The sequence below is a fragment of the Apodemus sylvaticus genome, chromosome 5, assembly GCF_947179515.1.
Source record: "Apodemus sylvaticus chromosome 5, mApoSyl1.1, whole genome shotgun sequence".
In the NCBI taxonomy this organism is placed as follows: Eukaryota; Metazoa; Chordata; class Mammalia; order Rodentia; family Muridae; genus Apodemus; species Apodemus sylvaticus.
Window position 1 is genome coordinate 129,130,689 of NC_067476.1, and position 27,383 is coordinate 129,158,071.

The 27,383-nt window shown below is 42.7% G+C and overlaps 2 protein-coding genes across 2 annotated transcripts in view; one reads left to right on the forward strand and one right to left on the reverse strand.

Moving 5' to 3' along the window:
* Nucleotides 1-476: 476 nt before the first annotated feature.
* Nucleotides 477-16,394, reverse strand: Crnkl1 (crooked neck pre-mRNA splicing factor 1). The gene is made up of 14 exons (XM_052183815.1): nucleotides 16,226-16,394; nucleotides 14,673-14,825; nucleotides 13,869-13,960; nucleotides 12,938-13,096; nucleotides 12,017-12,183; nucleotides 9,669-9,847; nucleotides 8,349-8,519; nucleotides 7,103-7,294; nucleotides 6,325-6,384; nucleotides 5,429-5,509; nucleotides 3,811-4,050; nucleotides 2,670-2,771; nucleotides 1,974-2,222; nucleotides 477-840 (listed from the first exon to the last, which is right to left on the reverse strand). Exons 1-14 carry the CDS (start codon nucleotides 16,274-16,276, stop codon nucleotides 664-666), a joined length of 2,073 nt encoding a protein of 690 aa, XP_052039775.1. The 5' UTR covers nucleotides 16,277-16,394; the 3' UTR covers nucleotides 477-663.
* A 4,870-nt stretch (nucleotides 16,395-21,264) lies between these two features.
* Cfap61 (cilia and flagella associated protein 61) overlaps nucleotides 21,265-27,383 on the forward strand; it is a 288,694-nt gene continuing 282,575 nt past the window's right edge. Inside the window, exon 1 of the mRNA XM_052181504.1 lies at nucleotides 21,265-21,412. Within this exon, the coding sequence (XP_052037464.1) occupies nucleotides 21,270-21,412 (143 nt within the window). The 5' untranslated portion in view covers nucleotides 21,265-21,269. The remainder of the gene's footprint in view (nucleotides 21,413-27,383) is intronic.

A 27,383-nucleotide genomic window follows, 5' to 3' on the forward strand; every position in this document is an offset into this window, starting at 1 on the left:
TGGCAGATAAAGACTTGGGGTCAAAAAATACAGTCACTATAAATCAATTAAAATATTTAGAGATTACACTATCCCAAGTCCATTTACTTCTGTGAGAAGTAGGCACATGATGCAAAAAAGGGTGGTGGGGGCAGGGAAGGTGTGCTACTAAAACAAGATTGACATCAGAATCTTCCTTTTCTAATGGAATCATCAGAATGAGGTACCACCATACTACTGCTTGTCTGAGAAAACTGAAAACTGACTAAAATGTACAGCCACCACATGGAAGACTGGACTCAAGTTTTGTGGTTTTAAAGAGACAAATGAAGGCTAAAAGTTTCAGATGTATACCCTGTCCTGATAAACCATGCCTATTCCTGGAGAATGGACCTTGAACACAGAGTTTAAGTCTGCAGTTCCACCTAAAGCATGTGCTAAGCACAAGAATTCCATCTAATAAAGGCAACAGGAGCAAATTCTAGAAATGCTTGGACTCAAGTAACAAAACTGTTATTAAAAAAAAAATTCCTTTACTTATAGTTTCTTACCTATAGTTAAACCCAAGAGCATTTTAAAAAATAATTCAAAGATGTCAAACAACTTCTCACTGGGTAAATACATAAAAACATCCAGAAGTCAAAATTCTAAGCTGTTAATTTGTAAAAAAAATAATTACAACATTTAAAAAGATGAGGATTCGCTCTCATCAATGTCCTTATCTGGATCCTGTTCGGCAGCCTCTCTTTCTTGTTGCTGTTTCTTCCAGAGCTTGGCCATCGCCAGAAGCTTGAGGTTAGGCTGGTTGGCAGCATCCTCTGGAAAGATGTAGTCATAGTATTCTTCCCATCCAGCATCAGACTGCAGAAAAGTACATTAATTAAAAGGTGAGCACATAGCTGGAGCATGCTTCATTCAGAAGGCAAAATGAAGAATGTGTCTGGGAAACCTGGAGTCTAACTCAACTACAGTTTGTACAAAGCGCCATCAGATCCTGCTATAGAAGGAGCAAAGGCTGACTAAATGCGTGACTAAGCGGCCGCTCAGATGGTCTGACTGCAGCACTGCATTAGCGCTGAGAAATGAAGGCCAAGTGGACAGAAGCTAACCATCTGTGCACAGCAGCTCCACAGGCAATCAGGCATTCAGTGCCTCAACCGACCTTGCAGTCCTACAAGTCCTTTACAATTTAAAACAATTGTGTTTTAGGGGCTAGAGAGGTGGCTCAGCTGTTGCGAAACCAGATTAGGTTTCTGGCTCCTGCATGATAGCTCACAACCATCCAATAGCTTCAGTTCTAAGGGATCTAGTATCACTTTCTGACCCGAGGGCACGGGGTATGCATGTGGTACACATATATGCGTGCAAAACATTAAAAATTTTTTTTAAATTTGAATTTGTATTTAATATTTAGTAGCAGAGGCCACATAGTTGTATAGTATTTGAATTCCTAGATCTTCTCAGTTCCAATCAAGCATGGCTATTATTTCTAAATATTACCTTAAAATGGAGGCTCTCCTCATCTCCTACTTTCCACTCCTCAGTTGCCAGGCTTTTAAAAAACATCTACTAGATCATCTTTAACTCAGGTCTCTCAGTCCACCCTTATGAGATGCCAGCACTCCAGTCATAGGTAAAAGTCTTCCATGATTCCCACCAAACTTGCTCTATCTACCCTACAAAGCCTTAGGATTGGGTTCTCTCTAAAAGGTGAAGCTACCCCACCCCACCTCACCCCACCCGCATTCAACAAATAAACAGCAGACTCCATATGGCTCCCAGACTCCACCTTCGCTCAAAAGTCTTTGCCCCTACCCTGTCCCTCCCATTTTCTAACCCTGGCTGTTTTCCAGACTACAAGGGGCTCCTTATCCAAGCTGTCTACATCTGCTTTTAAGAATGTTCAAACACTACTTCAAAGCACAGACTTCAAAGTCAGATGCGTTTCTACTCCCTTGACACAGGAGGAACAAACCCCAGCACTGCGCCCTTACCCCATCTTCGGCCTGGACCTTTCTTCTCTTCTTGACCTTTTCCGGCATAAGTTTATCCACTCTCTCCTTGTCTGATACCGTTCCAAATTCATCTTCAAAACTTCTCCAGGATTCCAGCAACATAAGCCTCTCTTCTTTTTCTTCACAGTTTCTCATTGTTTTGTTAGCTTCTTCATAAATTTGTCTGCATTTAGCCACACTTCCTTCTTTCCCAGAAGATAACTCAAACTGAGCAAAACTGATCCAGACCTTACCAGAAAAAAAAAAAAAAAGAAAAGAAAAGAAAAAAGAAAAAAAAAAATCAACCATTAAGAAAAAAAATTAACCATGTCACCCAGAAGAAAGAAACAGTGATCATCAAGTTAGTTTCTCCAGTTCATGATGTATCTGCTGATAATGCACCACAGATTGATACACTGAACATGTGCTTCAGTGTCAGCAGGGAAGCAGTCTTCTGCTTCTAGGTGTCTGACATAGTTTTAAAATTATAGAAAAAATTTAACTTCTTTAAACCTGTGATGCCCAAGAGATTCATGGCAACATAAACAATGATCTGGTAGGTATAAGCTTAATAGTTGTAAGTCCTCTGGGAACAACAGATCCTAAGAACAAGAAAGTCATTTAAAATAGTTTGTCTACAAACACCAAAACTGCTATACAAATAAAATGAGAGATTACTGAAAAAGTACAGGATACCTTGACGTGCTGTGTTCGCTGAAGTAACTGTCGGTAAAGGTTTCGTGTTCTCTCAGTTTCTTCCTGCTCAATCTCAAAATCAATATATGATTTCCAAAGTACCTAAAAAATAAATAAATAAAAAGGCCAATCTTAGCACTAGGAAAGCCACATGCCCCTATAGTTCAGCCATCCTGACCTATCCAGGAACAAAGACTTTTATTCAACAGTTAGACTGCATGTGGATGATAAGAAGGTGATAAGATGATAAGCATTTAGAAGCTTGACAACATGTAATTAGGATTTTAGAAAGGAAAAAAAGGGTCTGGATTCAGGTTTACATTTTCTTTTTAAATGCTTAACACAAACAAAACTTGTCAAGAATTCCAGGTACTTTCCTGATGCTGCTGCCCATGCAGTTAACTGTTAGGGAGAAGATAGGCCAGATTAGCTACTGTGTGTTTTTACCCCATACCACATTGGTATTGAGCTAAAAAAAACGGTCAAGACTTATTTATTTTACATATACAAGTACTCTATCTGCATGTACACCTGCATGCCAGAAGAGGGCATCCTATTACATTATAGATGTTTGTCAGCCACATTCTTGCTAGCCAAGGAGGAGGGAATCTGGCAGTCTAGTAGAGTAGATCTGAGCCACAGGTGAAATCAGCAGTGTCAGAACTCTGCTCTAATGCAGGTTCACGTTAGGACAAGATTGACTTGAGGTTAGGGCAGTCCTGTGGCTCCTGTGAGACTTCAGTCAGTCCTAGCCATGGTTCAGTGCTACCTGTGGCTTAACTACTGAAGGTGGGCTAGGACACAGCTGCTAGTAGGATCTAAAATCAAGTTTCAGGCAAAACTACCCTAAGGGCAGAGATATGTAATCTCTACCCCATTTCCTTTGTTCCAGGTGTGGAGCCTATAGCTGGTCCCTCTCCTGGTTCCTCTCAGTCCCTTTACCCTTTCTTCTCTGTGGGCTGTGGGGATTGCAGCTGACACTCCCCTGTTCACTTTCTTATTCAACAGTAGCAGAATCCTAACCAGTGGAGAAAAGACTATAATATTATGATGGTTGGATCATTCTTATACTTTGTGTAGCTGGTTAGCTAAGGGGGAACACTTGAGAAGTATCTAAGATATATTCAACTTGGGGTCTTACCTCTGGCATATCCAACCGTGGCTGGCTGATGGCTAATTCATAGATTGCCCGAGCTCTCTCAATATCACCAAGGATTGTCTCTAATTCCGCAAACTTAATCCACGAGGTACAATTTTCAGGTCCAAATTCCAAAAACTTTTCATAAAGCTTCCTGCATCTGTCAAATTCTCGAAGCTGCAGTTCCAGTTCTATGTAACCTTTGAATAACTTGTTCTTTGGACATTTGCCTATGGAAGTTCCCTGAGGAATAAAAGGGCCAAGAGCACTGTTACACTCGTGATTCGACTGTAGTCCTGCTGAGTCTGTCCTAGAAGCTGGAGTCGAGTACGGCTTTCCTATTGCTGTGCTATCGATCTATTATCCTACAGTCTACTTGTCCATCAGGCACTCAGCTGACACAGGGGCCTGTGCTCACGGGCCTCGCCAGCTACCGGCAAGACTGTAGGAGCACACAGCCACTGGGTCTTATACCTCCCAAGAATCCCCTAAAGTATGGAGTCAAGCACACAAACCTTTAAATAAAAAGTAATCAAGCCTGACTTACTACTGCCCACAGGAAGCAAATAATTTATCTGAAGGAAAATTGTATGTATACACAGTAATTTATCCTACTGAGACATTTTATGACAAATTATCAAAGTGCATTCAGACTACTAATTCCAGACTACTAATCTGGTGACAGACCTAATAACTATAGACACTTCCCAGATTTTTTTGTTTTGAAGACAGGGTTTCTCTGTGTAGCTCTGGTTGTCTCGGAACTCATTCTGTAGACCAGGCTGGTCTTGAAGTCAGAGACTTGTCCTGCCTGTGCCTCTCAAGCACAGGAATTGAAGGCCTGAGTCATCACCAGCTTAAGTGCTGTCTTTGTATCTTTTGACAAGTTCATACACATATACAATATACCTCGATCATATTCACCCCCAATTCTCCTCTCCCACTCTCCTGCCCACCGTCATGTCACACTGAGTACAGGTAGTTTTGACTACATGAGCACCAGCAGCCCAATTATCAACTATAGCCCTGAAGAAAATGACTGCTTCCTCCTCAGCAGTCATCAGCCATCAATGGCCCCCTACTGGAGGTGGAGTCTCGGGAGCCCTGGACAATTCTTGCAGGATGGCTTGATCCTGCAAGCCACAGATGCTGCTGTGAATTTGAGCTACAGTCACACCATGTCCAGAAGACATTTCCCAACACTCCTCCCTACTATCCTGTTCTTACTTTCTTCTACCTCTTCTTCAATAGCCCCTGGGCCTTACAGGGATATAGAAGGGGTATTTATGCCCCACTTAGAATGGGCACTCAGCAGTCACTTATTCTCAAAGCACAGCAGTTTTCTATGTCTCAGTCTCTTTCTCTCTACACACACACACACACACACACACACACACACACAAAACCACCATTTCTGCTGCTCCCCTCCTGAATTCTTTTTCTTTTCGTTTTTTGAGACAAGGTCTTGCTGTGTAGACCAGGCAGGGCTGGCCTTACTGGTGTATGCCACTACGCCCTGCTTTGTTGCTTCTTTTCAGTAGGAACTATATAAACTGAAAGTATGAAGACTGTAACTGCCTCATAAAACTTAATGAAACATGCCAATCCTTTCTTTACTTACCAAAGCTCTTCTGGCAAATGGCAGATTTTTTTGTCTTATTTCAAACTGTGCATAATATAACCACATTTTGGCAAATGTGAACTACAAAACATAAGCACAAAAAAATCTGGTTTAAGAGGTGCATTTAAAATTAATTTAAACCAATTAAAAGCTACCGGTAAAATTTCAGGGTAAGGAGGGATGCATCTTGTTTGTTTTAAGCAAAGATGTCATTTATCAACAGTTAACAATACACCAGGAGGCTGGTGAAATGGCTCAGTGACCAGTCCCAGCTGTCAAGCATGAGCCTTGTGTTTAATCTCCAGGACCCACATGGTGGACAGAACCAAGTCCCCCAAAGCTGTCTTCTATGGCACATGTGCAGCCCTCCTCCCACAAATAAAAAATATAATCAAAATCTCCACGTACACACATACGAAGACCTAGGCAGATACTGCACGGCACACGTCATGGCACGGCAGCCTCTGCTCTGAATGTTTTATGGGCTGCTTCTAAGTTGGTAAATATCCTATTTCCAAGAGCTCAACTCAGTCAGCGCTTCCCAAGCAGGACTTTCTGTTTCTCATTTTGGGAAATACAATAGAGGCAGCATTTTAACATCTGTAAAGAAGCCATGTGTTCAACCACATAAGCATGCTCTCAGTTATCAGAAGACCCAATTGGGATCTCCGTGTGCATGTTCTATCGTCTTTCTTCCAATCTGTTTCTGAATTACCCACACTCCCCTGGATTTCTACACTGGTAACTGCATTAGTGACTGTTCTATGAACTAGGGTGCTTCCTCAGGCAAAGACTGTATCTCTTGTTTAATATTTTCATACTCACTTGAAAACTTAACTGATATATACATATAATTTTATAGGTAATAAAATAAGATTTTGATCCAGCAAGTGTACCTTTTTGTGAGGAATTAGTTCCAAAGATGCTTGATATACTTGTCTTGTCCTCTCAGGATCCTGTATTATGAGGATAAGTAATAAATAATTTTAATACTTTTAATAAATAATTTTAATAAAAAATAAAATAAATAATTTTAATACTTATTTTATCAATTAAATTCATACCTGTAGTAAAAACAGACCTCCATTTCTCAAGATGTTATTTTTAAATATTGATTCCATTTATGATCAAAAACTAGCAACTACTTTTGATCATCAAACTTTTTTCTAAAAGTACCAATGTGGCCATCAAAGTTTGAATGCATCAATACAGAAAGGCCTTAACCTGACAGCAGAAAGATGTTATAGTCTTAGATGAACAGAGGATAGTCTTTACCTGTTACCTATTTCTGGAAATGCCACTTGATTTTTACGAAAAGCAAATAAAACAAAACAAAAAAACAAAAAACAAAAAACAAAACCAATCTGGCCATGATCTTTATTTGTGTTAAAACTTATTATTAGGGAACTATATGTAATTAAACTGCTTCACTGGTCCATTGTTTCAAGTTTTAAGTGCTATCTAGCTTACTGTACCTCAAGGTTTTAAGACAAAACACCACCACGTCTTAACTAACAGGCATCGTTTGAATGATGTAAATCGGTGGACAGGGTTCTAAAACAATTTAAAACTGTCGTCTCAAAGATTGTGGCTATCATTTACTACACAGCGCAGGCAAAGTCATGAGCTGGGGTAAGAAGGGTGTTCGCGGCTGCCCCACATTCGCCTTCTCACCTTGGCCTCCAGCTCTTCATAGAGTGCATAGTTCAGCCAGAGGTAGATGTAGCGCTTCCAGTGCCTCTTCTCCTGGATGGGCGGCACGTTGGCAATGGCTCTCTCATAGACTTCTCGCACAGTGTCAGCTTCCGCATCACTTTCCACCAAGCGTAAATAATCAAACCATGCATCATAATTGTGGGGATTGGCCTAGAAAAGCCCCAGCTTAATCAATAAAAAGAACCAAGAGCTAGACTTCACAGGCTGTCAGAACTATAAGGAGACACCAAACTTGCTATATTTTAGCAATTTTTCCCTTTAGATGTTTACCTGCTATCTCCTTTTAAAACATCATCCTTGAGATTGTACAAAAGGAACATAAAAGGTCACTGGCCAGGGACCTCGAAGCAGAGACTCTTTCCTGGGCTGCCATCAACTAACAGCACTGCTTGATGACATTCCACGTTTCTGAGACAGGGTCTCAGTCCTAGGCTAGCCTTGAACTCATAATTTTCTTGCTCTGGCTTCCCCAGTCCTGGGACTATATAGGCTTGAGCTACTGTACACCTTTCAACTTGTATACATGTATTTTTACACATATGGCTGTATACCATTGTGCTGCTGATGAAATTACAATGGGTATCTATCAGACTCTAAAATCAGGAACCAACCTTTCAAAAAACAGTAATCTTTTTCTGAACACATTTTACTGACCGACCACTTTAAACACCAGACTTAGTCCTTTGCTAGGTGCTATCTCAATCTGACTAAGCAAAAGATACACAGAACAGTGAGAGACAACCCTGCTATCTTTGAAATCAAAATGATATATTGCAGAGATAAGAACAGAACTGTCAATTGCAGAGTTCTTGCTTACGCAAAGCAGGTGTTTGCCACCATTTCTGACACTCCCATCCTTTTCCACAAATGAGCTCAAATAGATGCCATATTTCTTTTCAGGCATGGACTTGACATGAAACCTAGGCTGACCTCGAACTAACAATTTTTCTGTCTCTATCTCCCAAGTGATAGGATACATATTTCTTCAGCTTGCTATCAGTTAAAGGTCTTTGTACCTGGGAATGGCATAGTAAATCCAAGTATGGCTTGTTCTCCGTTCTACCAGCCACATTTACTCTACTTTGCCTGAAATCACTGTCAAGTCTGTTAGAGGCACCATTAGGAGAGTAACCAGTAGCCCCACTCGCTGTCCCGTGCTCCAGCCCAGAGAGCTCGAACGTGACCCATCTACAGCAGCACCCACCTTCACTTCCTCTTCATACTGGAATCTCCGTTTGCTCACGATGATATCTTCTATACCCCTCCGGTCACCAAACTTCTTCTCAAAGATGGTATAATTTTTAAAGAGTTCTTGGGCCTCCTGTTTTGAAATCCTATCCAGGGCATATTTGTAGATAACTCGTACCCTTTCAAACTAAAAGCAGGTAAGAAGATTATCATCTAAAACATAATCTCATTTTAGTCACACCTTGAGAATAACAGCAACTTATTACTTAAAAGTTAAATTTTGAGGCCTCAATCAGAAAGAACTCATATTTAACATAACAGTTCTATATTTAATAGTTCTACATTAACATTTCCATATCTAATACTGTCATAAAACTTCTCCATCCTGGGTCCTTTCCATCTCCACGGCATGCCGGCTCACGCCAAAGCCCCGTGAGTCTGCTCTGGTTCCTTTCTTGTTCTCCTTTCCTTCAGTGACTCTTTGAACAAGTGCCAATCTATTTTTATCTCTTCACTACTCCCCCTTTCTCCTCTACCCTGCTGCTGACCCACCTCCCTTTCTAAACAAGAATGTTTAAAAAATCTCACTGGATTCCCTGGCTTTATCACCTGCCTCCTTGGTAGTTAGTGCTGATGATCAGACCCAGAACGTGACCTGGGCTCCCGAGCCCTCTCCCACCGAGCTTCCTCCTCAGCCTGCCCTGGCTCCACTCTTGCTCTGCCCTGCCCTGCTCCAGAAGCTCACTAAAATACGGTCCAGTCACTGTCCCACTGAAAACCCCCTAATCTGTGCCACCTAGAGAGAATCTGACCCCTCCAATTCGGACCCCTTCTTTTCTGTGTACACCAGGGAAGAGAGGAACTGGCTTATTTGTGGGGCAATCTGTTTCCATTCTACATTGTTTCCTCTGCCCGAGGGCTCTGGTTCTTTGCCTCCCCAGCTCATTCTCTATGAGAGCCTTGAAGCAGGATACCAAGTGACTTGCATCAGGTTATATATGTACTTTTGTGTTTCCGAGATAAGCCCTACATACTGTGCTGCCTTCAAAGTTATGCTTCTACTGCCTCAGCCTGAGTCAATCCTCAATATTTTGAGAGTTGGGATTGGAGGCATGTGCCAAGACACCTAACTCCAGGTATTCATCTTTAAAGACATAATTTTTACACAAAGCAGAATGAAATTAAGACAGTTACTGTAACGACCATTTAGCTCCAATGTGGAGTTCAGCAATACATGCATTCTGTTCCGTATTAAATTATGTTTTTCTATCTAGAAAACATTTCCTCTATAGATAAGCAAATAAAATCAAACAGAGATGAAGTCATTGTGACTTACTTCTTTCTGATTTTCTTCAAATTTAGCAAAGGCCACGTAGAGGTGTTCGTCCATATGCTCATCCCCAAAAAACTCGACCGCCCTCTCATAGACTTTCCGTGCATGAGCAAAATAAGCATGTTTCTCTTCAAATCTAGCATACTTGATCCAGTTCTTCACAGCAGGGTGCACGAGCACAAGTGCGGGCAGGGAGTGAAGGAAAGAGCAGGCAGAACAACACAGCCACTCCAGTGACGCAGGCTGAGGTCGGCTCAGGGGCCGTGCGCATGCGCAGTGTATATATACCAAAGGTTCAATGCCCACACAACAGACCCCAGACCTTACTAACCTCCCAAACCCCAGCAATTCCAAACACAACGGGGGATGAACACACATAACAAAGGGCTAGCAACCGACCTACAGCCTATGAGGCCGGGCTCGCCTTGCTCATTGCATCTCCTGTCAGCGCTGACTCAGTATTGTAGCAGTAGGACAAAGCCGAAGCCAAAGAAAACCTCAACCCAGTTACAACCCATGTGATCTTCAACAAGCCGCCTGCCTCGGTTTTTTCATGTGCAGAAAGGGAGAAATAGTATCAACTTCACCCATCATTGCTTTACGAAATGAGGAAATGCTTATGAAGCTTTGCACTTTCAGGCCAAAAGAACATGGCAGATAAAAGCCCCGTTCCATTAAATGCGAACTACCGCAGTCTACCCACAATGAAAGAGCAAACTGCCACAGAAAGAAAGCTGCTCTCCAAAGCTAAAGACAAAGTCTTCACTTGCCATTCATCAACAGAGCACACTGGCCTTCCTTGAAGAGGCCAATCATTTCCACAGTGGAAATACATTCAAGGGTAGCAAAGATGCTAAGAACATTAGTTCTGAGGTTGGTTTCCTGGGTCAAATACCTCTAGGTCATCACCCGAGACCCTGATCAAGTGGCTTAATCAGTTTCCTCGCTTGCTGAGTCGGGCAGTTCCTGCACTTGAGGGTCTCCACAAGCACTGACAATATTAAGTCCTTAGGGTCTCATCAGCTACAAACCAAGTGTTCCTCAAGCCTCTGTAAGCCACTATTGAATGAGTGACACAACTGAAGATCTTCATGCTGCACAGTAAGGGTCTCACTGCTTACAGCAGTTCTGAAAGCCAGGAAGTACTTTCAGTCACTGAATGCCAAACCACTACTCCTAGGAGGAATGCGTGTACACATCTCCCACAGACCACAGTGATACATCCTAAAACCAGCACATCCTCTTTTGTGTGTGTGCACGCACATGCACATAAAGTTGCCTGAGAGGCCAGAGGCTGACAGGAGGCGTCTTCTTCCATTGCTCTCCGCCTTAGTTTTTGATATGGCTGGAGCTTACTTATTCAACTAGACTGACTAGCCTCATAGCCCTAGTGATCCTGTCTCCACCTATCCAGTACTGGGATCACAGATAAATGCTGGGTGCGACTTTTTACATGCGTGCTACAGATCCAAACAAAGGCTATTGTGCACCAAGTACTTGGTCAACTAAGTCATCTACTCATGTGTTTGTGGTTCAGAGCACCACCTAGCTTTAGGCTGTCCCCCTCTACAGGTTCAGAGCCCTGAGCACTGGCTTCAGAGGGGGCGAGCGCTCCTTGTGCACACAGAATGGGTTGTTCCTGCCTTCGCACTCAGGCCTCACTGTATACAGCGGAAATGGACTTCAGCCACCATTCTATACATGCCTACAAATGGCTGCTAAAGTACAGCAGCTATTACTTTGAGCACTCCAAATAAATTTCAACAAGTGTGAATGTGCACATAAGGCACCTCTGGTGACGAGCATCACAAATCCATTCCTAATGGTGTTTTCACAAACACCGTCTTCTCCTTCTTAACATTGGCCTGTTTTCTATAGTGCTGAAGTCTAAACTCAGGGCCTCAAAATAGGCAAGCCATGTGCTCTATCCACGGTATATAACTAGACTTCAGCATTGTTTAGTTTTAACTTTTCTCATATAGAAAAGACACAAAGATGCAAGGAACTAGATGACTCTGGAATCATTTACTAGCTGGAGTCGCAGCTAGTAAGCAGTGAACCTCTGGATGACCTCTGTTAGCAGTGCCAATGATCAACACAGACCTCTGGTTCTAGCAGCCAGGACTCTGTGCAAAAACCAAAAACGAACCCGCACTATCACTGAAAAGACTCAAATGACCCAATCTACACATTTTTACCTGACCAGTTTCTAACCCTATAGAAAACTGTGAAAAGAGATGAAACTTGCTTCCAATGTCACATTAATAGCTATATGTCTTTACCGTGACATCTTTTTGGGAGGTAGACACCCATGACAGTCACGTATCACTAATGCCTCATTCAAAGGATATAGCGTTCATAGATGGTGCGGGCCCGCTCCACCTCTTTATATCTCAGCTCAAAGTTGATGTAGGAGTGCCAGGCCTGCTCCTCAGGCTGCCACTCCATCCAGCGCTCGAACACCTGACGAGCACCAGCCACATTGCCCAGCATCTCCTCCATGTACGTGTACTTGTACCTGACAGAGAACCATCCAAAGATGCTGACTATGGTCAAAATGACTGGGGAAAGGAAAGTGTTGACACTTCTGAGGCGTTGTTAAATGCACAGATTTTAAAGTGTTTTGTTTTGCTTTTACAAGACAGGGTTTCTCTGTGTAGCCTTGGCTTCCTAGAACTCTGTAGACCAGATGGGCCTTCATTAAGAAGTTTCTTAAAGATTTATTTACTTATTATATATAAGTACACTGTGGCTATCTTCAGACACACCAGAAGAGGTCATCAGATCTCCTTACAGATGGTTGTCAGTCACCAAGTGGTTGCTGAGATTTGAGCTCAGGACCTCTGGAAGAGCAGTCAGTGTTCTTACCCACTGAGTCGTATCTCTAGCCCCCATTTAGAAGTTTCTTATGAATAAAAAATTGCATTAAACATTAAAGCTTGATTACAGAGTTATGGAATATTAGAATTATGACTCATAGATTATGTGACATTAAAAAACAATTTATTCTGCCAGGCAGATTTCTGAGTTACAGGACAGTCTGGTCTACAGAGTGAGTTCCAGGACAGCCAGGGCTAATCAGAGAAACCCTATCTTGAAAAACCAAAAAATGAAAAATTAAAACAAACAAAAACAAAAAAAACAGTATATTCTTAAAAAAATATAATGCAATATTCAACATAGACAATTATTATAATTGCAATAAAACAAATACACAAGCAAGTGGCCCTTTGCTAGTTCACCAAGACTGCCTCGTGCAATCAGCAGCTTACCAGAACTGGTTGACTCGTGGCAGAGTTGTGACAGCGCGGTCCCAGATATTCCGGGCGTGGTTGACCTGGCGGTTCTTCATTTCCATCTCTGCATATTTCAGCCAGAGCGTAATATTTCGGTAGTCGACATCTAAAGCACGTTCGTATATGGATCGAGCCCTTAACAAATAAGAGATGGAGAGCATCAAAGGCCGCACCTGTAAGACACGCAGCAGCCACCTCACACTAGCTGCAAAGCCCGCCTACACTGTTAGCATCTGTCATGGGCCACCTTCTGGGCCTAGGAGGAGGAAAAGCAACCATGTTCTCAAGTTACCGTACAACTTTAGACATTTCATAATGTCATGAGCAGTATAGCCAAGGTCTGGACAGGAGGCAGAGAGAAATGGCAGTGTTTGGTGAAACCAGCTAAGCTGAAGGAACTCTAGAACACAGAATGCAAGAGACAGCTGTAGTTTGTTAAAAGTCAAGGCTGGTGGAGAAGGGCACCTTCAAGGGGTCAAGGCAGAAAGCAAACAAACGGCACAGCAAAGAGCAATGGCGTGTGCCTGCAAGGAGGTGGTCACAGTGGAGCACGGGTCCGAGGGAGAGCGCAGGGAGGCTGGTCAACAGAAGTGATGGCTACCCACCATTTTTATCTTGACAACAGATTTCGGGAGAACACTTCTATTTTTGAAACAATATTCAATTAACACAGAAAACAGATAAAACACTGTTCTTTAGCGACAGGAGTATGAGCAGCAATACCCATATGGAGAACCCCCTGGGACACTCCACAGTCTTCCGGGTGCCCAGTGCCTCAGAGGGCCCCAAGGAAGAGAAGCTGGGAATTACTAACACAGTATGGGGTCCATGCTTCGCTCTTCCTAGATTGTCACGTGCTCGCTTACACACTCTTTGTATACAGATACCACGGGCAGGGCAATTTTACCTCTGAATTTCCTTTAGACTTTCCTCCCATTGTGCGTATTTTATCCAGTTGCTAATCACAGTCCTGTTTTTTCTTATGTTATCTTCAAAGGTCTGAAAGACAAAAGGAGAGCAGGGAGCAGTATAATAAAGAGGAAATGAGTTTGCCTTCTCTTATACATTTCTCCTTTTATTCTAAGAGAAATGATATCCTAGATGCTGAGGAACGAGAGCCTTTCTCCAGAAGGGTAACAGTGACAGGTGTTTCTCTAAAGTTCATGGAGAATGAACTTTAGAAGTTCATTCAACAAGGAAAATGTAGGGGTAGCTATTGGTAGGTTTTCTGTTCTCCGTAACAATTAACAAGTATATTATTATACTTTAATATATTCTACTCTCATTCCTATTAAGAACAAGAATGTTGGGGCTAGAGAGATGGCTTAGAGGTTAAGAGCACTGACTGCTCTTCTAAAGGTCCTGAGTTCAAATCCCAGCAACCACATGGTGGCTCACAACCATCCGTAATAAGATCTGCTGCCCTCTTCTGGGGCCTCTGAAGACAGCTATGGTGTACTCACATATAATAATAAATAAATCTTAAAAAAAAAAAAAAGAACAAGAATGTTGAAACAACTTTTAACATTGCCTTCAAGTGCTCAGTAATTTATAGAATTTCACATATACCTTCCACAATATTTGTGGATTAAATAATCCCAACTATTTTCCTAAGGTCCGGGCACATAGGCTCTCTCGGAACTCTGCCCAGGCCCTTCTCTCCCACTGTGGGTGATGACTGCTGTGCACAGCGCATTCTCCACAGACTCACCTTCCTTTTGCGTAGTTTGTAGTCATTTAGCTCCTCCTCGTCTGTGATCTTCTGCTGAGGTGGAGGCGGGAGGAGCTCGAGTTCTCTCTCCTTAGCTTCTCTCAGGAGCTGCTCGGCGGTGATCTGCACCTCGGCCGGGGCTTTGTTTTTCACCTTTTAAGAAACAAGAGACGTTCCTATCTGGGGTAGCGTTCGCCAGACAAGATTCTAAAACCCTTGTATATTCTCCAGGACATAAACTTCCTAAGAATGAGTCCAAGAGGCCATCTTTGAATGGCATCTTCAATTCTCTGAGACACAACCTGGAGTGTTGGGGGGAAATCACACGGATTCCTCTTTTTTTTTTTTTTTTTTTTTTGGTTTGGAGACAGAGTTTCTCTGTGTAGCCCTGGCTGTCCTGGAACTCACTCTGTACTCTGTAGACCAGGCTGGCCTCAAACTCAGAAATCCACCTGCCTCTGCCTCCCAAGTGCTGGGATTAAAGGCGTGCGCCACCACTGCCCGGCTACTAATTTGCTTTTTTTTACTGCTGAGATAGGACATCACCAACAAAAGCAACCTGCAGAGGAAAGAGTTGACTGATTGGCTTACACAGCTGGATCACAGTCTGTCATGAAAAGAAGACAGGGCAGGTGGCTGGAGGCATGACTGATATACAAGCCACTCTACATCTGCTTTCACAGACTACTCTGGACCACCTGCCCAGGCGTGGCACTGCCCAAGTATGGTGGGCCCTCCGCATCAATCAGTAATCAAGAAAATGCCTCACACTTGCCTACAAGCAACCTTAATAGATGGATTTTCTTAGTCCAAATGCCTCTTTGGAGATAACTTTAGCTTGTGTCAAGCTGTCAAAAACTTAGCCAGCATACACACCCTGGCTTTTATGACTCAGGATGGAAGAGGAAAAAAAGCTACTACATTTTTAGACTTTTACAATAATTACATGTGGAAATAAGAACTTGTCTCAAGACAAAAGGTCAAACCAGACTTCCAGAAAAAGATTGTATGTATTGGCTAAGTGCAAGACTTGACATTTATTAAGCATTGGTGAAGTATCAGTCACAGTTGGAAATATAATAATTTACCGTCTAACCTAAATAACGCCAATGCACAGAGCCTATCCTCTCCCATTCCCTCCACTGTCTAAGTTTCACGCAGCCTTTAAGTGTTAGCTTCCTTCACAAAGTTTACCCTCAAGTTTACTGGCACCGTTCTGGTTCTTGCCCATGGTGTGCCTCCGGTACTTGGCTACATCTATCAGGGTTGCCATTTCACCCTTTCTCCAGTTTTAGCGGTGCACTCTCGCCCGGGGGTAAAAGCAGGGAATCCCCAGAGACCAGCAAAGCAAACAATTGACCGAACCGAACCGAACCGATGCTTTGCAACCCTGGTACGAAGGCTGGGCAGACCCGAGACGAGCTCAGAGTGACAAGACCCTGCGCCACCTCACTGACCACCTGTCTTCTTAGACCACAGCGCAGAGATCGCTGTCCCGAATCTGGTGCCCGACCCCGCGGATCCTGTTCGGGGGGCTCCTCCCGATCGCCTACCTTAGCCACTTTAGGAATGCGCTGTTTCCCAGCTGCCGTGGAGGCCGCCATGACTCCAGCCGCGGAACGTGAGTGACTATGGCTCACAACCGGACTTCAGAACCCCCCTTTAAGAGCCGCTCCGCACAACAGAGCCGGCCCACAACAAACTAGATCCCGGAACCGGAACCGGAACTTGCCAAGGCGACCTTTGACCGCTGCACGAGTTAGGGGAAAAGGCTGCGTCGTTTCCGTAGCAACCAAGTGCGCGTCCTCTGTGGGACAGTACGGCTTGTTGGAGCTGCGGGTGAGGTGGGTAGGGCGGGCTGCGCCGCAGGGACTTGGGGCTCGGGCGGCGAGGGCTCACCCAGGTCCGTCTCCGGATTGCGTGCAGCTGCAGGCAGTGGCACCTTTGAGGGTCGTAGAAACCCATCTCGGATGTAGAAACTTCGGGGAGCAGGGAAGAGCGCTGAGGAAACCACCGCCCTGCAAGCAGCTGCCTGGGCAGCGGTGCATGCTGGGATTTGTAGTCTCTGAGTCCCCGCCCCCTCATCTTATGCTTCCTCGCGATTGGGCCAAGTTAATGATACGGAAACGTGGATTTTTTTTTTTTTTTTAATAAAAAGAGGTATTTTTGAAACAAGATGTTAGAGAAAGGTGGAAATTAGTCAGTAGCAAAGCACCTACAGAAAATGACCAAATTTTTAGTCTGTAAATTTGTTTTTATTATTTCAATTCTGTTTTCCGTAATGTCCTTGTCTATAAAAGGATAAAAATACCTATTACGCTAAGATTACAGAGAAAATCTATGTAAAGTGCTCGCTAGATGTTAGTGTGTATAATATCTGAAGTACATTCAAAAACAGAATGATTGAGCATATAGTTAAGATATTTTTTTAAGCCGGGCAGTGGTTGCACATGCCTGTAATCTCAGCACTTTGGGAGACAGAGGCAGGCGAATTTCCGAGTTCGAGGCCAGCCTGGTCTACAGAGTGAGTTCCAGGACAGCCAGGGCTATACAGAGAAACCCTGTCTCGAAAAAACCAAATCCAAAAAAAAAAAAAAAAAAAAAAAAAAAAGATTTAAAAAAAAAAATTTTGGAATTTACAGCAAAACTGGGAAGGTGAGCATCTCCTCCCTCCCTCTTTCCCCACCCTCAAAGGCTTTCTACTATCCATTAACCCAGCCCCCCATGATAGTTCATTGTCAGCATTGGTGAATTTACACTGATACATTATCAGTTAAAACCTTGTATAGTCTGAGATTTAGGACAAAGGTGAGATGGTCTGTATCTGCCGTTTCAATAATCTACAAAATTCCAAGCGGTCAGTATCCAGGTCAGTATCCACAGGGATGTTCATCCTTCTCCCCTCGAGCCTTTGTCCATCTTTCCCACCCCCCTCCAGCCCCCCAGACAGGGTTTCTCTCTGTAGCCCTGGCTGTACTGGAACTTACTCTGTAGACCAGGCTGACCTTGAACTCAGAAATTGGCCTGCCTTTGCCTCCCAAGTGCTGGGATCAAAGGTATGTACCACTGCCCAGCTAATACTCTTTTTTTATTAAGCGTTTTTGTTTGTTTGTTTGTTTGTTTTAAATTCTTTGAGAGTTTTTTGTTTTAATTATAGTCCAGGTTTCCCCAGATCTACCCCACTCTCTTTTCACCGAACTTTGCGTCTTTTTGTTTTTTAACCTTTGAAGACTAATTTGTATTGCTCAGATATTCTTGGATATGTGGTCTTCTACTGGAGCCTGGTCACCTTACCAGAATGCTATACTCTTAGAGAAAACTCATGCTTTCCAGCAGCTAAAAATGGTTGATTTCTCCACTGTCAGCTGTGGGATTGTGTGCCTATCTCTCCGTGTGGGGATTTGGTCTGACTTGAGTTTGCACAGGTTTTTTTTTTTTTTGCTGCACTGCTGTGTCCAGATGTTTTCTGTAGTCATCCACGGCCTCTTGCTCTCACACACTGCCTCCTCTTGGCAGGGCAGTGATCCCTAAGCCTTGGGGGATGAGAGAGTGGAGACACTGGACTTAGGTAGCAGGGATGGGTTGACCTATCTTTTAATGTCTCTGTAGTTCTTTGTAGGTGGCTGGAGTCATATACCTCTTCAGATTGGTGTCTTTCATTTAGTAACATGCATTTAAGCTTCCATCTTTATTAGTGGCTTAATTAAATCCTTATGAGGTTTTTGTTATTGGTGGTGATGATGGTGTTTTGTTTGTTGTTTGTTTGTTTTGGTGTTGTTTATTTTCTGGGACTCCCAGAGATCTACCAGCTTTTGCCTTCCAAGTACTGGAATCAAAGGCTGCTGGCATCACCCCACCTGGCAATAGATAATTGTTTAAGGGAATTTCCATACTTTCCCAACTCCTAGTATTTGGGAAAAAAATACGTATGTCATGATATAACTCCTACTCTTTCTAAACTTTTTTTTTTTTTTTTTTTTTTTTTTTTTTGGTTTTTCAAGATGGGTTTCTCTGTATAGCCCTGGCTGTTCTGGAACTCACTCTGTAGACCAGGCTGGCCTCGAACTCAGAAATCCACCTGCTTCTGCCTCCCAAGTGCACCACCACTGCCCAGCTAACCTTTTTTTTTTTTTTTTAATTTTCTCAAACTACAAATGAGTGTAGACAATATCAAAGCATTTGCCACTAAAGTTGTCTCTAAACCATGTCATCCAAATATTCAAAATCATCTCATTTCCCAAACATTAAATACATTGAGATTACTTTTGCTGTGCTCCTGAAGCGAAACCACCTGACAGGCTAATAGCTGCTAAAATAAGAGAGAGTGGGGAAGAGTGAGCTAATATCCCAGGCTTGGGAGATGTTGCCTAGATACCAAGGTTTTCTTGTCTTTGCAACAGGAAGTGCTTCCATTCTGAGTCCCTGGTTCCACTAGGCAACAGCTGGGCGGAGCTAAGGACGGCCCAAGTTCTCTAGTTAACCACAGCAGTCACCATAACACCAAGGCTGCACAACACAGACCACACCACACACGGGGACCTGCCTCTCTCCCACCGTGCTCTATGAGAAGCGAAAGCCCTGCTTGTGCTCAGCTCGCATGGCTGGCCAAACGCCTGGGCTGTGGACACATCTGGACAACTTCACTGGTCACTTATCTTTGTAAAATGGAAACTTGTTTTAAAAAAATGAATACATTGACATTTTGGATACCTCTTCATTTCTGTAAGCTTGGGCAACATCAGGCTGTCCCCAGGAGCTATATTTGTCTTGAAGGTGCTGATAAAACTTCTCTGCTGGCCTGTGCAGTTGGTGGCAGGAGGGCTGCTGGAGGACTCCAGCCTGTCACCCTGCTGTCTTCCCAGGGTCTAGTTAACTCCGTCTTAGACTATTCACTGAAGATTTGCAGTTAAGGGGAAACCAGTGCTGGCTTGATCTGAATCCCTGGGGAACAATGAAGAGAGGGAACAGAGCTCACGGTGGGAAATAGCATAGGCAGTGCTGGCTTGAGGTGCCAATGTTTTTTGTTTGTTTGTTTGGTTGGTTTGTTTGGTTGTTTGGTTGTTTTTTACTTCTGCACATGTGTATGGCCTGAGCGAAGCCACTTTCTCCCCTGAGGTTTGGTTTCCTTAACGGGATGAGCACAGTGCGTTTCATCTTCAGGGCCCTGCAGCATTCAATCTCTTTAGACTAAGCTTGAAAACAAAAAGTAACAGGAAACATTGTGTGATAAAAATCACACATACTATGTAATTCCATTAATATAATGATTTAAAATTGGCAGAGATCAACTGCATGCTAGAAATCAGAACTGTGGTCATCAGTGCAGGAGACGGACTAAGAGTTGCCCACAGGATGACCCTCTATACTGTTCTCTGAGGCACTGTGACCATGCCAAGCTGACTCCCCTGATTTCAGTTGACTTATTAGTATGTAATAATTCACCCCTCAGAAGGGGAGGGAGGAGCAGAAGGGGAAAGAGATACGGAAAGAAGAGGCAGACAAGCTTTGAGATATTAAGTGAAAATTGAAACCATTTTGTGGGCTACTGTTGCTGCTGGCAGCATTTCTCAAACTTTCTGGAACCCCGACACCCTGCTGTTGCAGCCATTAGATGGTTCTGCTGAGAAAGACTGTGGAAAAGATGTGGGTATTAAGGAGAAAGTAAGTCTCTGTGGTGGACTTCTTCAAGCCTTTCAAGGATTTGCTAGTTTCCCCCATTTTGGACAAAAGTAATGAGATTGTAAGAAAAAGTGGTTGATTTGAACTCATGATTCCATCCCCACTCAGCTAGCCCTGTTGCTGTGGGTCTCTGGCAGCATCATGATGGGAATTTATGACATTGGAAGTCTGTTCACCTCATGGTGGTTACAAAACAACAAGAAAGATAGCAAGGGACCAGGGTTCTTCCCCTACAAGAGCATGCCTTCAGTGATCTCACTTTTTCTTAAATGTCCCACTGTCTCCCGATAGTGACTCAAGTTGTTGACTGAACCCTTAATACATGAGCCTTTCGGGAGATGTTTCTAAAATATTATAACTCATGGTTTCGAATGGGTTTGGCACCCAGGGTTCCAAAACGTGGAATCCCTCAGGAAAACTGTTTAAAGAAGCCTGTGCTTTCTTGTTTAAACTTTAAATTTTTGTCTCCTTAAAACCTCTCAAGATTGCTATCTTTTAGGGTTCCAGGTTCCATATCTCATTGAGAATGTGGGCATGTAAGCCAATATTTTCCTTAGAACACAACTGTATTGCTGCCACAGTAGGTTAAGTCCGTCAATAAGCCTTTTCAATATCTAAAGCAGTTTTAAAATAGTTGTAGACAGTTCTAGACAGGCCAGTTCTCAGTTCATTTTTTAGGAGAGCAACATTTTAGCAGTTATCATAGCCAACCACCTGAGAAAATGTGGCCCCTGAGGGCTCCTGAGTACCCCTACACAGGGGTACTCTGGCCACATGAAATTAAGTAACTGTCCAGGGTTGTAGGGATTGTAATTGAGCTTATGAGAGATTAATGAGATTAATAATGGACTTTTCTCTCCCTCTCCCTCTCCCTTTCTCTCTCTCTCCCTCTCTCTCTGTCTCAGACAGGAGAGAAAAATGTCCATCCTCACTTCTCCCAGAGGGAAGGTTGAGGTGGTGCATTGCCGAAGAACAGAATCACAGGACATCTTCTGTATCAAAAGCCTCGTTAGAAAATTTACTCAGAAGCTGTTCGGGAAGCTCAACATAATCTATTTGCTGTAAGTACCTAGCGGAGTAAGTTCAAGAAACCTTTCGGGTTTTACTGCAGGGCTCGGGAAGTGCAGCTTAGAGACAGAGCTTTGTCAGCCAGCATAAGGCTCAATTCCCAGCGAGAAAACCACCGACACCACCACCATTTCAAAACCTTATCACGCACCAAAAAAGGATCCCACTCCCTTCATCTCACAGCAGTTCACTGCATAGGGACAAATAAATGCCTAGCAAGAAATCTAGGTGACAGCCAACCTCCATGTCCTCTAGTGGTGTGTAAATTGAAGCTTCTCATGGGCTTTAGAGTCAAGCAAACTTGAATCGAAACCTCAACTGGCCCATTCACGAGTACAGTCAGCTGGGGTGCATTATTAACATGACCACGTTTTTGAGAACTTACATCAGGCTCTGTGCCAACCAGGATCGTGTTATTGAGTTACTCCAACTGACCGGTCTCTGAGGTTCCTGCCATTGTGTCCACCTTCTGTATGAGAATGGGAGGCTTGCTAAGGTCAGGCTTACAGAAGTGGCAGAGGCCAGGTTTGCTCTTCTAAATTTAAAAATGTGAACAAATGTTTTTCTTCAAAGATCTTGTTCTGCCTGTTGTATGTGTGTGTGTGTATTTGTATGTGTGTGTGTATGTGTATATATCACTTATATCAACATGTATGTGTGTATGTATGTATGTATCTGTCTATCTATCTATCTGTCTGTCTATCTATCTATCTATCTATCTATCTATCTATCTATCTATCTATCTATCTATCTATCTAAGCTCTCTGTGGGCCCAGGAATAAAATCTTTCAATCAGATTTCTTAAAAACATTACACAGCCTATTGCTTTATATGGCATAAGGCTATGCCTCACCTCTGTGATATACAACCTAATGTTCATGCCCCCGTGTTGCGCCTTTTCACATGGGTACCTTTTCTGAGTGACCCATAGAAAGTAGCAGAAGGTGAGACTCTGTGGCTTCCAAGGCACACAGAATCCTGTAACTTCTCCTGAGAGTCTTGTAATTCTCCCTCTCAGAATTCAGACGCCATGCTGACCAAGGTTCAAATCCCATAGCCACAGGCAAGTGTTCATAACAGCCTCAGCTCAGCCCACAGCCACCATCTCCTGCCAGCCTTGCATGTCAATCATTTCAATCACTGAGTCTTCAGTTTCCAGCCACAGCCACATTTGACTCTGATCACAAACTCACAAAATCACAGACCATTCATAAGTTGGTAAATGTTTGTTTGTTTGTTTGTTTTGGTTTTTTTGGATTTGTTTTTTTCGAGACAGGGTTTCTCTATGTAGCCCCAGCTGTCCTGGAACTCACTCTGTAGACCAGGCTGGCCTCGAACTCAGAAATCCGCCTGCCTCTGCCTCCCAGAGTGCTGGGATTACAGGTGTGTGCCACCACTGCTCGGCTTGTTTTGTTTTGTTTTGTTTTTTCACATGCAGAAGGTAAATGCTTTGTTTGAAATGTATGTAATTCATTCATTTGGTTACAATCATCATGAAACTATAGACCTAGAGATCGTCATGTGGGCTCTGTTGAGGAGAAAATGGAATAGAATTTAAAGCCCAGGACTATAAGAGGTGAAGTGTGCTAGTTACTTCTGTCTCTGTGACAAAACACCAGTCAGAAGTGACGTAAGAGAAGGGAGATTTATCTGAGCTCACAGCTCTAGAGGGTACGGATGTCCATCATGGCGGAAGGGGCTCGGATAGGATTGTGGGAGCTTGTAGCACGGCTTGCTCTCCTCTCAGCAGGGCAGGGGGCAGACGGCTCAGGCCAGGACCAAAGGCAGTAGAACCTCGGAAGCGTCCTACTTCTGCTAGTGAAGCCAGACGTCTCAGAGGTCCCAGTCTCCCAGAATAATACTACCAGCTAGCAGTGAGTGTTGAGTAGAAGAGCCTCAGGGGACTTCGTTCATTCATACAACAAGGACGAGAGAAGAAAAAGACGTAAAATGGAGGATGTATTAAAATCATGTAAGATGAGATGAAACTCTCACACATGTCTATACTCAGAACACATGTGTATGAACAGAAGTCTTTAGTGCAAAGATTAAGATGGTCATGCTGATGAAAAAATAAAGCAAAAATATGAAAGCATATAAAGATTTAAAGTAATAGTACTGGGGGAAAGAGATTTGCCACCGGGGATCTCTTCCAAGAGGGCATCAGATCCAATTACAGGTAGTTGTGAGCCACTTGTGGTTGCTGGGGATTGACCTCAGGACGGCTGAAAGAGCAGACAAAGTGCTCTTAACCACTGAGCCATCTCTCCAGACCCACTAGAATTGCTATCTTTTTGTTTTGTTTTGTTTTTTGTTTTTTCTAGAAAGGGTTTCTCTGTATAGCCCTGGCTTTCCTAGAACTCACTCTGTAGATCAGGCTAGCCTTGAACTTAGAAATCCACCTACCTGCCTCTGCCTCCCAAGTACTGGGATTAAAGGCATGGGCCACCACTGCCCGCCTTTAGAATTGCTATCTTAATAGTAGACAGTATTCTACTTCAATATACTTTAAGGCCATAAAATATCAGTATGAATAAAAAAGCCAGTGCATAATTACAAAATGTGCCTTCTTGCTGGAGCTATGGCCACTTTAAACTTCCACGTTTCCAATGAAAATCCTTTTTTCTTTTTTCTTTTTTGGTTTTCCTTTTTGAGACATCATCTCTCTCACTGTGTAGCCCTTGGCTTGCCTGGAACTCACTGTGTAGAGCAGGCTGGCCTTGAATGTACAGATATCTACCTCCCCTTTCCTCCTGAGTGCTGGCTACACCAATATGCCTGGCTTTACCTATTTTTCACGGTACCATCCCAAATTTTCTTTAGCAAAAAACAAAAAAGCTAAACCAAACCAAACAAACAAACAAAACCAAAAACACTAGAACCAGAAAAAATGTAATTATCCTACTGGGGAAGTCCCTTGATGAAACTACTCAGAGAGACCTTATCACAAGGGAGAGAAAAGCTGCATATGGAGATTCACGGCTGTAATACTGGTGCTGGGGTCCACCTGCCTCTGCCTCCCACTGCTGGGACTTAAGGCATCCACTGCTGCCTCCTGGCTTTTGCTTTTCTTTCTGTTTTATTTTTATTTTTTTGTTTATTTTTTATTTTTTGTTTTTTTGTGTGTGTTTTGTTTTTGTTTTTGTTTCTGTTTTGAGACCAGCCTGGTCTGCAGAGTAAGTTTCAGGATGGCCAAGAGTACACAGGGAAATCAAACAAAAAAAACTAAGAAACCAAACCAAACCAAAACCACGACCACCAAAACCCAACAAGAACAACAACAAAAAACCCCAAACAAACCCAGCCTCCCCACAACCACCAAAAGAAAACTGGTACTGGGAAAGAGACAAGAGGAGCTTGCAAAGATGGCAAAGACCATGTCTCAAAAAAAATAAGATGAAGTATGACTGAGGATTAATATTAACCTCCGGTACATGCAAGCATGCACACACACACACACACACACACACACACGCACACGCACACGCGCGCACACACACACACACACACACACACACAGAGAGGAGGGGGGAGAGACAGAATGCAAACTATTTGCTTCATTGACAGATTAAAGGAAGAAAAAGTATAAAATTCTGTCAATACCTACTACAGTATAATATAATGTAATATAATAGTTATATGTATTTAACATAAATATGTATAATCTCATATAATAATATCTGATCAATTTTAAGTTATTCTTAGTTATAACTCAATATATGAATTCCCTTAACATGCTGAGCTTTAAAACCATTTAATGCCATGATCATATATTAGATGAATTTTTTTACTCTAATGAGCAATGTGAAGTTAACTGTTATCATGTCTTTTATTTGACATTGAACTGAATTTCTTAACTACTGCAGTAAGAAATAAAACATGCCGTATGATGGTGTATACCTGCCATCCCAGCACTTAGGAGACTAAGGCAGGAGAATTGTGAGTTCAGGGTCAACCTGGGCTACATAGGAATACCTTTTCTTTCTTTCTTTCTTTCTTTCTTTCTTTCTTTCTTTCTTTCTTTCTTTCTTTCTTTCTTTCTTTCTTTCAGATTTATTTATTTATTATATGTAAATACATTGTAGCTGTCTTAAAACATTCCAGAAGAGGGCACCAGATCTCATTATGGATGGTTGTGAGCCATCTTGTGGTTACTGGAATTTAAACTCAGGACCTTTGGAAGAGCAGTCGATGCTCTTAAAAACTGAGCCCCCAGGTATCCCTCAACAGAAGAGTGGATGCAAAAAATGTGGTATATCTACACAATGGAGTACTATTCAGCCATTAGAAACAATGAATTCATGAAATTCTTAGGCAAATGGATGGAGCTAGAGAACATCATACTAAGTGAGATAACCCAGACTCAAAAGGTGAATCATGGTATGCACTCACTAATAAGTGGATATTAACCTAGAAAACTGGGATACCCAAAACATAATCCACACATCAAATGAGGTACAAGAAGAAAGGAGGAGTGGCCCCTGGTTCTGGAAAGACTCAGTGAAACAGTATTCGGCAAAACCAGAACGGGGAAGTGGGAAGGGGTGGGTGGGAGGACAGGGGAAGAGAAGGGGGCTTACGGGACTTTCGGGGAGTGGGGGGGCTAGAAAAGGGGAAATCATTTGAAATGTAAATAAATTATATCGAATAAAAAAATTAAAAAAAAAAAACAAAAAAACTGAGCCATCTCTCTAGCCCAGAAAGACCCTTTCTTTTTTTTTTTATTTTTTTTATGTTTTTTTTATTCGATATAATTTATTTACATTTCAAATGATTTCCCTTTTCTAGCCACCCCCCACTCCCCGAAAGTCCCGTGAGCCCCCTTCTCTTCCCCTGTCCTCCCACCCACCCCTTCCCACTTCCCCGTTCTGGTTTTGCCGAATATTGTTTCACTGAGGAAAGACCCTTTCTTAAAAACAGCAAAACTGGGGCTGGAAAGATGGCTCAGTGGTTAAGAGCTCTTCTGAGTAAAAGATTACTTGTTGGCAAATGATTTATTCTTTGTTTTTTGTTTCATTATTTATTTTTTGAGACTTATGGACATGTATATGTGTTGGTTTTGCCTAACCAACTCTTCCTTCCCACTCTTCCTAGAACATCCCTCCCCACCTTCATGTCCCCCCTGCCCTTTCCATTTTTAACCTACTGAATCTGGTTTTTCCTGCCTGCTGGAATGTTGGCATCAGCTTCATATAACCTTGTCATCCCTGCGGTGAGCTCAGGAGTACAATGGCCTTGTCCTGGCCAAAGACAGTATTTCAGAGAGCCTCTTCCCAAAACCTATTTTGATTTTCTGTGTATGAGTATTTGGCTTGGAACTGAGATCACGGGTGGTTGTGCATTGTCGAGTGGGTGCTGGGAATTGAACTTTGCTCCTCTGTAAGCGCAGGGAGTGGTCTTGACTGCTGAGCCATCTTTCCAGCCCTGTATTTTTTCCCACTCCCTCTTCCATGGTGTTTCTTGAACCTGAGGTGATTTATTCATTATGCAGAGAATCAGAAGGAATATGTAAAAAATAATCATTAGACTTCACATCGAAGTTTAAAGTTGCCAGCTGCTAAGTCATTAAATTAAAGTAAAGTAAACTGCATTTTCATGAACAGAACTAGCCGCGTGGATCATTTAGAAATGTTAGACATTTACATTATGCCAAAGAACATAAATTTTCTAGACTAAAACTGACATGATCATCCTATGTTCATGGGGGATATTGTCACTTTCTGAAGGCTATTAAGGAAAAATTATATAAATCAAGGCGGTTGCTACCTTTTAAATATGAAGATTTAAAGTCACAAATGGGCAAAGCCAACCACCTCCCCAGTCTCCCCCAGGATTGTTTGTTGAACTTAATAACAAAAATCTAAATTCATGTGGGAAAGCAAAAGACCCACACAAATCTGGAAGAAGGAAACTCAATAGAGTCATGTTCCAATAAACGTTCCTAGGTACAGCTCTGGGGATAGT

What these genes read in the sequence shown, in the direction of transcription:
- Crnkl1 (XM_052183815.1), bottom strand. Translation starts at nt 16,276, where the DNA reads ATGGCGGCCTCCACGGCAGCTGGGAAACAGCGCATTCCTAAAGTGGCT. An exon ending in CCGCACCATCTATGAACGCT is followed by an intron (nt 9,848 to 12,016) that starts ATATCCTTTGAA and finishes CCCTGCCCGCAC; the next exon opens with TTGTGCTCGTGCACCCTGCT. An exon ending in AGTATGAAGAGGAAGTGAAG is followed by an intron (nt 7,295 to 8,348) that starts GTGGGTGCTGCT and finishes GGGCTTTTCTAG; the next exon opens with GCCAATCCCCACAATTATGA.